General features: G+C 39.4%; 3 protein-coding genes and 1 pseudogene across 3 annotated transcripts; 2 read left to right on the plus strand and 2 right to left on the minus strand.

Moving 5' to 3' along the window:
- On the plus strand, positions 996-1761 carry LOC104728966 (FBD-associated F-box protein At1g66310-like). The gene is made up of 2 exons (XM_010447872.1): positions 996-1400; positions 1627-1761. Exons 1-2 carry the CDS (start codon positions 996-998, stop codon positions 1759-1761), a joined length of 540 nt encoding a protein of 179 aa, XP_010446174.1.
- On the minus strand, positions 4590-5800 carry LOC104728967 (annotated as a pseudogene).
- LOC104726360 (26S proteasome non-ATPase regulatory subunit 9-like) lies at positions 6668-8435 on the plus strand. The gene is made up of 5 exons (XM_010445203.2): positions 6668-6934; positions 7023-7083; positions 7406-7510; positions 7673-8024; positions 8154-8435. Exons 1-5 carry the CDS (start codon positions 6794-6796, stop codon positions 8173-8175), a joined length of 681 nt encoding a protein of 226 aa, XP_010443505.1. The 5' UTR covers positions 6668-6793; the 3' UTR covers positions 8176-8435.
- LOC104726361 (GTPase HflX-like) lies at positions 8575-10077 on the minus strand. The gene is made up of 6 exons (XM_010445204.2): positions 9943-10077; positions 9726-9796; positions 9544-9637; positions 9305-9433; positions 9130-9219; positions 8575-9039 (listed from the first exon to the last, which is right to left on the minus strand). Exons 1-6 carry the CDS (start codon positions 10042-10044, stop codon positions 8926-8928), a joined length of 600 nt encoding a protein of 199 aa, XP_010443506.1. The 5' UTR covers positions 10045-10077; the 3' UTR covers positions 8575-8925.

A 10148-nucleotide genomic window follows, 5' to 3' on the forward strand; every position in this document is an offset into this window, starting at 1 on the left:
AAAGTTAGATCTTCTTGAAGCAGTCTGGAACGCCTAACGCCGAGCAGGCATATGTTAAGACTCAAAGTACGCCCGCCGATCGCAGAAATATCTCGCTCGCCGGACTAAGGGGGGGACTATTGTTGGATATGGGCTTTGCCCCATATGCCAACTCGGCCCAACAAAGACTCACCAGAGATAGAAGGAAATGGGCCAACCTCGGAGGACAATCTCGGGATTTCACACAGAAAACCCTAGAGTGCTCTAACTCTACATTCGCTTATAAATAGCTCGAGACATCTATTGGAGAAAGGATCCTGACCCGCAGACAATACCTACAGAGCAACACTTTGCATCGAAAACTGCTATTGTCTTTCGTATAATTCATTCTTGTTTTCAGTTCGTCCCTTTAAGCTTGCTAGTTCGCTTGTGAACTAACAAGCTCTATCTCGACTCGTTTTAAGTGATGATCTCACGTTTTTCCCGATTAATAAAAGAACTTGCTTGCTCTTTCCCACAATATCTTTATTTGTTTAAACTGTGTAATCCCTGGTACAAACAGAGCTTCTATATATAATAAGATATTATCAGTCAAAGGTTACCTTAATTAGCTGCCTTTACAAAATCTTAGTGCCTTTCATTGTTGTGAACTTATTGACGTGTGACGACGACGCAGCGTGCGTGGGTGAAAAAACTAAAGCCGGTTTGTGAACGGTTCAATTGAATTTTAACGCTGATAAAACAATTAAACTCCCAGTTCAATTCACCATTATACCCCTCAAGATCTATACGTTTACTATTTATTTCGCTGATAACCTAAGGTTAATTTCGGGTATTTTAATAAAGTACCGTTGCCCCCTTTATGACCGTTATTAATGAGAAAAAGAACAAAAAAAAACAATAATAAAAAAAAAACACAGCTATCGATTCAAGATTTAACATTTCTCTCCTCCTTCCGTAAGAGTCAAGCAAGTTTCAAGATTCAAAATTTATTTTCAAATAGATTTCTTCAAGAGATGACGATGATGGAGGACTTGTCTGGGTGCATTAGGTCACAAATTCTTGGTCGTCTCCCCACTCAAGAAGCCATTCTTGCTTCTCAGATTTCTTCAGCCTGGCGTAATCTGTGGAAAACTTGTCAAAGCTTGAACTTCAATTACGGAAACCACGGGAACAATTTTGATTTTAATGCTTTCATTAGAAACTGTCTTCATCAGCACCAAGGGTATATTCACGAATTGAATCTCACCATCAATTCAAGAATTACGTCGGAAGATCTCTCCTCCTACTTTAACCATATACGTCTGCAAAAGCTCAGCATCGAAAGCCCAAGAAGAGGCAACCGCGTGCTCATCCCTGAAGCCGTTTATTTGTGTAAAGATCTCCGCTTTCTGAAATTGAAAGGTAGGATAGCAGTCAAGGTATCTCCCGCAGCTGTTTTAAAGTTGACTAGCCTTGCCCACCTAGAGCTCTCCGACGTGAGATTTGACTCGACTATAGATGAACTCTACAAAAGTCCAAATTTGAAGGAACTCTTGATCTCATGCTTCAGGGATGAGCACGCGGTTATAGATGAACTCTTGATCTAGTCAACTTTAAAACAGCTGCGGGAGATACCTTGACTGCTATCCTACCTTTCAATTTCAGAAAGCGGAGATCTTTACACAAATAAACGGCTTCAGGGATGAGCACGCGGTTGCCTCTTCTTGGGCTTTCGATGCTGAGCTTTTGCAGACGTATATGGTTAAAGTAGGAGGAGAGATCTTCCGACGTAATTCTTGAATTGATGGTGAGATTCAATTCGTGAATATACCCTTGGTGCTGATGAAGACAGTTTCTAATGAAAGCATTAAAATCAAAATTGTTCCCGTGGTTTCCGTAATTGAAGTTCAAGTTTTCCACAAATTACGCCAGGCTGAAGAAATCTGAGAAGCAAGAATGGCTTCTTGAATGGGGAGACGACCAAGAATTTGTGACCTAATGCACCCAGACAAGTCCTCCATCATCGTCATCTCTTGAAGAAATCTATTTGAAAATAAATCTTGAATCTTGAAATTTGCTTGACTCTTACGGAAGGAGGAGAGAAATGTTAAATCTTGAATCGATAGCTGTGTTTTTTTTTTATTATTGTTTTTTTTTGTTCTTTTTCTCATTAATAACGGTCATAAAGGGGGCAACGGTACTTTATTAAAATACCCGAAATTAACCTTAGGTTATCAGCGAAATAAATAGTAAACGTATAGATCTTGAGGGGTATAATGGTGAATTGAACTGGGAGTTTAATTGTTTTATCAGCGTTAAAATTCAATTGAACCGTTCACAAACCCGCTTTAGTTTTTTCACCCACGCACGCTGCATCGTCGTCACACGTCATCGAACCCAAAAAGAAACAAAACAGTTTGATTGGTGCGTGCGTGTATTCTCTCATTCCTTCAAGTATCTCTGGAGCCAATCAGACCTGTCTTCCTCCAGTAAAGTTTCTTACTTGCTTCCGTCTCAGACTCGAACTCAAAAGATCAATTCTTTATTTATGTAGTGACTTTACACGAAACGTGTCTCTTTAGACACGTGTCATTACATCTGACCGTTAAATTTTGTTCCTTCACTTTTGGATCGCTTCCATAGATTTCGTTTACTGACAAATGCCGATTTTACAAATGTCACTTTTGTAATAAGACACCTCAAGAATGAAGAAGGGATAAGGTTTTTTCATCTTTTCAACTTTCAAGTCACAAATTGGATATGTTATGACTTTCAACTCTCAAGTCATTAGTACTAGATTAGACTAAAAAAATTGATGCAAAGCTATGTTACAAGATAGATAGATACTTGAAGGAGAACAGTTTAGACTCTAAGAGCTGCAACAGGATCTTGCCATGTGATTTTCCTCTTGTTCCTAGCTAGTACTCACTCTCTTACATGACTTCACAAGAAGCTCTTACACGGTTCAAAATGGAGGGAAAATTGAATTGGAGAAGAACAAAGCCAAAGGGAAAGCACCCATTACAAGTTAAGCTTATCCAAAAAGTTTGCAAAGTTCCGAAAAACCCTAGCTATTCTTATGCGACCTTTCAACTGCTTTCATTTTTTGAGTCTATGGTTTTAAAGTGTGATGTTTCTAATTCTGTGTAGGCTTTACCGAATCAAAGATGATGACTTTAAATTTTTGCTTTTGATTTCAAACACATTGGAGTAGAGACAGAGGATTTTTAGTTAAATTCACCACATTGTTAGTTAAAGTTCTTAACTTTGATGCAGAGAGAGAGGATTTTTATTGTTTGGCTTTGATTGTTTTATATCTGTTGTTTTGTTCCATGGTGGATTTTATATAGGTTTGTAAGCAGCCTGGTCATGAAGCTGGATTTAAAGGAGCAACGTATGTCGATTGTCCTATGAAACCTTGCTTCCTATGTAACAAATCCTCCGCTAATTCTTACCGATTCTTGCTTATATATATATGTGTATGATGGCGATTGGAGAAAATGTTAATTTACTCAAAATGTTTTTGCTTTTTGCTGCACAAGAAGGCCACACTAAAATGTCATGTCCTCATAGAGTGGTTACTGTGATATGTGATACCAGATCAAGTTCATTGTGCAGTTATTCGATACCACAGCAGACGTGTTACATGTTTGTAGACTAGCCTCTTTGTTATTGTTTAAATGAACGTCAGATTTATCTTCTTGTGATAAAGGATCGACCATCGTACCAATCACAGTACGGGTGAGCCAATTGTGATACACAAGCAAGGAAGCAAAGTTGTTGGCCTCGACTGCAACCCCTGTCCTGCCTGAGCTCCTTCTCAGTTGTGGGAACGGTCATTTTGTAAGTCTTATCAAAGAGAACCAAGAGCATGATTATCTGATGTCTGTCAGAACTTGTTCACTAGATTTGCTTTGTTATGGTTTCAGGCACGAATCTGGGATATGCGTAAACTACAACCTAAAGCTTCTCTGAATGATCTTGCACACAAACGAGTAGTCAACTCTGCGTACTTCTCTCCATCATCAGGCACAACCTGTCAGGACAACCGTACTTCTCTCTCTTGTTTCTTTTAACATCAATTCCCATTTTATACAGCATTTTTTATCCGTCGGATATCTCGGAGTCGCTCATTGTGATTGGTCGTTACATAAGTGAAAACTTCAACGGGACTGCTCTTCACCGAATAGATTTCATTGATGCAAGCAATGGACAAGTCTACTCGGAAGACAACAACTTAAGATGAAGAAAGAAGTGTTTTATGTATAACTAACTTGTACTCTGTTTTGTTTTGGTAGGTTCTCTTTTGTACATATTCTGTTTTAGTAGCATGCCCTGTTTTGCCTTTGGCCGGCGATTTTAATGAGTGGAACCAGGGGATGAAAAGTCTTTACTCTTACGTCATCTTGACAGCTAAAACTCATCTGTATCATCTTGTTGTTTCAAGTATGGCCTGCCACTACTTCATCCTATTATATATGTCAATGCATCACAGTTTCTTGGGCGCGTCTTCAAAATCTGAATGTAATTTTGATTTTAACTAAGCTATTGCATTACAACAATCTATTTCACCTAATCATGTTTTTTGGTTTAATGATCTAAGCGCAAAAGGTTTTGTGTAAAACTCATCACTCATCAAAAACTCGTTCTGTTAGTGATATACATTGTTGCCCAAGCAAAGAAAATGGTAGGGGAGGCCGGGAGGGGGCAATAGTGATTAAACACATACTGTGATTTACATTGCCAATCAAACCTAGCAGTCGCAACCATAGCGCATGTGTTACATTGGGATGAGGTTTTTCATCTCTCATCACATCAATCCAATACAAAATTGAATCTAGGGTTCTATATCTCCTCTTCAACCCAAACTTTTCCACCTTCTCTCTCTTCCCTAAAAGCTTAGACGGAAATCTAAACAGCAAATCCATGAAAACCCTATTCGCCAACTCATCAATCTCTGTCCGGACAAGCTTCTCCTTCGCCACAATCTCACCCCACACATGCTTTTCTCTTACCCATATCTTTATCAAAACGAGAAACCTTCATCAAACATCGTCGTTTCATTAACTTGCACTCCAAGTTTCTTCCCGATATCAGGCCAAATCTCCTAGCTTCCAAGTGAAACCTACCCCATGAATGGCGTTAAAGGCTTCACCTTTCGCTCGCACTCCCCCCACTCGTTCCGCGACTAAGTTCGAATCAGACCCATCAATGTAACTCTCTCCTCCCAACATTCTCTTGTCCCTCCAAACACAAAAGGAAGATTCAAATACTTACACATGGCACCAAAAACACAAAGACTTCCCATGAAATTGTAGAGCTTCCCATATTAGTAAACCGGGTCTATGAACCGACCAAACAACCGAATTACCAGTGATCTTCTCCTTCAACAAACCATCCAAAGCATAGTAAAAATTTCTCCCAGAAGAACTCTTCCTCGTACACCACCCCTCGCTGTAATGTAATAACACAAACTCGAACCTTCTCCGACAAGAGACACGTAATGCTTCATCCCCGTCTGTAGCGAGAAATGCTTTAACCTCGTAGCGTTTGGTACAATAGCGTCCAAAGCGTTTGTAAGCATCATCTTGTTCTGAAGGCAGCACTTGTCGCTAGCTCCTGATCCAATGGATACTCACCAGAACACGTGAGTCACGATGTCTTGTAATGGAGACAATCTCTGTTTAGTCTCAGAAGCGTTAAGCAGAACACATGAGATGAAATTGTACATCTTCGTCAATGAACTGATCTCTGAGATGAGTCCGGTGACGCCAAAGATCAAGGCGACGTTCTCGTCTGTTTCGTTTCTTCTCGTCAAGATTCCATCTTCAGACCCCATTGTTGTGACTACGTACTAATTGATTACGATCGAAGCTTTATATAAACATTTACGCGTAAAGAGAAGAAAAAACTCGTAACTAAAGTTAGCATGGGTCAACGGGTTTTTAGGAGAGTTTAAAGACTCGATGCTTACCTGTTTTTAAAGGCTATGTTATAGAATATCCAAAGCAAGTTGCTTTGGAAACAGCTACGATTCAGCATAACTAAGCACAATTTTATAACACAAATAGATTAAAGTCAACAGTGTTCTATAGTTTCATGTTATTTACAATCCTTATTCTTTTGAAAAATTACGAAAAAAAAAAATCCACACATTATTTTTGTGGATGGCATAAGTTAAAGTGCTTGCAATGTTTGTGTTTAGCTATAGAAGAAGATATATTTAAGATTCAAACCATATAGTGTTAGTGTATGGTGGAAAAATATAAGTTTATTCCTTCGAAAATCTTGACATGCTCCACCGTGGACGTCAATGTCAATATTACCATTGTATCAACCTTTTTTTTTAAAAAGACATCAAAATAGTGACAATTCCATAGGATTAGACCGAAATTATCCATGCAAAAATTGTTTGGTTGACCCATGCTAACTAGTTGTTTCCTCCTGAGCCTGATTTCACTGATGATTGAGCCGCTTGTAACATGCTTATTTGTAATCTATACTATACGAACCACAATACCATTGTTGTAAAGAAAATATTGTATGGCTTTAGAGCTTCTTGTACTGTCTTGTAACTCTGTAGTATATATGAAAAGTGTAGAAGAAACAAAGCTGGCATATATATAGCCGTTGGATGATATAAATAGACAAGCTAGGATCTTACGCCGCTTAAATAATGGGCCTATTGGGCTTTTCGTAGTTAAAGCCCAAAAGACAATCACGGCGACATGCTCCGTTCCAAGATCGATCGGACTTGGAGAAGAGACTACGGTTTCAGTGAAAGATCGATCGGACTTGAAGAAGAAGACGCGAGAGGAGAAGAGAAGAGAAGATGGTTGGCGCGAATCTGAAAGCGGAGACGATGGCTCTAATGGACAAGAGAGCAGCCATGGAGACGGAGATGAGCTCTATTGTCCAACGTCTTTGCAATCCCGGCGGTCCTGGTCTCTCCGGCAATCTCATCGACTCTGAGGTACTGTATCTGTCTCACACTCTTCTTCTGTAGTCTTAACTGAGACATCTTGTTGTTTTGATCCTTTGATTCCGTTTGTTTATGATAGGGATTCCCGCGGGAAGATATTGACATTCCGATGGTGAGAGCTGACCGTCGTCGTCTTGCTGGTGATTTCTCTTTTCTGTTTTTGTCTTGTCTTGAATTAGTCCATAGTTAGGGCGAGATTACGATTCCAAGGCAGGGCTGAACTTAAAGAATTCTTAGGAAACATAGCAAAATCGTACTTAGCATATATTGTTTGGCTTTTGTCTTGGCTTGAGGCTTTTTTGCATAGTTTTGTGAATGAGAATGGAAGGAATCAAGATTGATTTTGTATAATTAGAACTTGCCGTAGAGTGGATGTGTAGCTTCTACAGTGAACCAATTGTTAAGTTTCGCACTGCTCCTTCCGCTTTGAGTTTCTCTGATATAGTTTTTGCACCCACACAGAGATAAAGAGTGAGCACAGTGAGATAACGGAAAAGATAAACGTGAACATTCAAATTCTTCATTCAGTGAGGCCTACAGCTAGAGCTTCATCAACCAAAGATTCAGGTTTGACTTCACAGGAAGCTCTAAACTTCAGCTTGAAATCTTTGGTTTCCTTCATCATCTTTTCTGTTCTGGTCCTTTGGCTATGACTGTTAGAGGTTCATTTATAGTTTAATACCATATTCATGACGTTGGTACAAAGCTTACGAGTAGGAAATGATGCAGGTTCAGAAGAAACAAGCTTGTCAGCCGCAGTGACTTCCTTATCTGCCTCCATGCAGACATCTGGCTTCAGTGTTGCTTCCCGTCCCATGTATGTGGATGTGGTTACTAGTATTCCTTTTGCCATGGTTGATGAGATAACCGAGTCATCTCCAGCAGCAGAGGATGGATTACAGCTTGGAGATCAGCTTGTGAAATTTGGCAACGTGGAGGGTAATGACAACGTGTTGCAAAGGCTTGCTGCTGAAGCTCAGTCTAACCAGGGACAAGCAGTTTCTGTTCAAGTATTGAGGCAAGGTGCAAAAGTTGGTTTATCTGTCACACCAAGGATATGGCAAGGCAGAGGTCTATTGGGGTACATACTGATACTGCTTAATGCTAATACATTTCGTTAGTTGATCTATTCACAAAGATGGAAAAAACTAATCTCCGTATGAACTGATATATTGTTAACATCTTCCCATATGATTTTCTTCCATTGCAGGTGTCATTTCCGATTGGTATGAGCTGCACATGCTTCCTTGGATCATCATTTGGAAATCTGGATATGGTGAAAGCTTCTTTCCTGCAGAGTTGGTGGGTGATCTAGTAGGCGTGCAAAGTAGAATGAACATTTTTTTCCATTTTTGTACGGAGAACCCAACTAAAATAGTATTTGGTCTGTACAATTAAGAGCTTCCTTGCTCATCTAATTCTTAACAATGGTTTAAGTGGATTAAACAATGGATAATTGGAATTCCAATCATTGAGTTTTTTACCCACTTCATTGGTACTTGGCAACATTAGGTAGTTGATGATCAACGCACTAAAGGTGCGGTGGTTGTAAAGTCTATGTCATGCTATTCATGTAGCACGGTCTCATATCAATATTTATTTTATTTATGCAATCAGATGAGAAATTTGGAAGTTTTAATATGTTAGGATTGGTATTCGAACCAGGCGCTAGTTTTGGTTAAGTGAAATATTTATACACCCCGTGTTTCCAAACCGGATGCTCTATGTACAAAAAGGGTTATCACTGATGAAATAACATCTGCAGTGCCAGTTCACACGATGTCAAGTAGGGGGTTCAAGCTTAGCTTGCTTGTGTCTAGCTGCATTCCTTTTTATCTACGAATATTCCTTACTGTCATTCATTGTGGTGTGTATGTTCAGGAGGTTGTTTGAACTCCTTTTGCTTTCGGGTGTTTTGGCCAAACATGTGGCCTACGTTTCTGAGTAAAAGACAGGCCTTAGGTTCTTGCTATGATTCTGGTTCACCCTTTTTGCCTTATGGAAGCATCTTTGACCAAGTGTCTCATAGGTTTAAGCAGCTGTGCAAAACGAAGCGGAACGTGTGCCCTGATAAGCGTCCCATTCTCAGTATATTCCTATATACGAAACAAACACAAGACATGAGATTCAAATGAGTTATCTGAACAAATAAAGGAAACCAAGTAAGATGGTCGGTCATTACTCACAGTTTCTTTCACCATTCCAACCTTGTGTATGGTGCTTAGAAGGTCCCCTTTATCAAATGGCAAAAGGGCTTCAACCCAAACCATTGAATCCTGATACAAAGTTTCAAGAACTAAATTTCTAATGTGCCACAACCATGAACCCCAAAAAATCAATACATATTGATGAAATGCCAACCTTAAGCTTCTCATGAACAGCATTGCAGAAGTTGTCAAGTCCTTCTCCAGTCAGAGCAGATATACAAATAGTATCCCCACTTTTCTCTGCTTCCAGCTTGACCTTTTGAGGATCATCCACTCTATCAACCTAAAGCAAGGAATAGAGAGTATTATAACATTGTTCCTACGTTATGTTTCATATACAGCACGAGATTGAATGGAACTACAATCATATCCGTCTTTAAAACTATACATTACCTTATTCCACACAACCAGTTTTGGGATTGATACAACATCGAGTTCAGACATAACCTTTTCCACAGCTTCTATTTGTTGCTGTGCCAGTGGGTGGCTAAACATATTTCAAGCATGTTATCAGCAGGAGGTGAAAACATGAAATCTGATTGATCCAATTTAACCAGGGTTTGAAGATACCAAACCTGATGTCAACAACATGCACCAAAAGGCTTGACTCTGATATTTCTTCGAGTGTTGCTCTGAAAGCAGCAACCTGCAAGACACTTTTCAGCTAAGTTACACACCGCATTAACACAAGCCTTCTACAATTCTATGAGACACTCATGGGAGTATTAACAAAGCACATGAAGAACATGTTCGTTTAATCTTCTAGTTGAGTTTTAGCCATTAGGACCTTACCAGGGTGGTTGGTAACTTTTGGATAAAACCAACGGTATCTGTGAGAAGAAACTCCTTTCCGTTGTGCATCTGACAAAAAGGGACACAGAAAAGAAATCTCATGTCCAAATTTGATACCACATAAAAATACAACTTTTCACGCTATTGCATACCAATAACTAATGACGACATATAGTCCGGTTAAAAGAAAAGTTACATGATGGCAG

This window comes from Camelina sativa, chromosome 11 (genome assembly GCF_000633955.1).
Source record: "Camelina sativa cultivar DH55 chromosome 11, Cs, whole genome shotgun sequence".
Lineage (NCBI taxonomy): Eukaryota > Viridiplantae > Streptophyta > Magnoliopsida > Brassicales > Brassicaceae > Camelina > Camelina sativa.

Excerpts from the sequence above, each read along its gene's own strand:
- LOC104726361 (XM_010445204.2), bottom strand. The coding sequence starts at position 10,044 with ATGAGATTTCTTTTCTGTGTCCCTTTTTGTCAGATGCACAACGGAAAG. Across the intron at positions 9,638-9,725 it reads GTGCATGTTGTTGACATCAG|CCACCCACTGGCACAGCAAC; the intron begins GTTTGGTATCTT and ends AAATATGTTTAG. Across the intron at positions 9,220-9,304 it reads CTGTTCATGAGAAGCTTAAG|GATTCAATGGTTTGGGTTGA; the intron begins GTTGGCATTTCA and ends ACTTTGTATCAG.
- LOC104728966 (XM_010447872.1), top strand. The coding sequence starts at position 996 with ATGACGATGATGGAGGACTTGTCTGGGTGCATTAGGTCACAAATTCTT. Across the intron at positions 1,401-1,626 it reads AAGGTAGGATAGCAGTCAAG|AAAGCGGAGATCTTTACACA; the intron begins GTATCTCCCGCA and ends TTTCAATTTCAG.
- LOC104726360 (XM_010445203.2), top strand. The coding sequence starts at position 6,794 with ATGGTTGGCGCGAATCTGAAAGCGGAGACGATGGCTCTAATGGACAAG. Across the intron at positions 7,084-7,405 it reads TGACCGTCGTCGTCTTGCTG|AGATAAAGAGTGAGCACAGT; the intron begins GTGATTTCTCTT and ends GCACCCACACAG. Across the intron at positions 7,511-7,672 it reads TTCATCAACCAAAGATTCAG|GTTCAGAAGAAACAAGCTTG; the intron begins GTTTGACTTCAC and ends GAAATGATGCAG.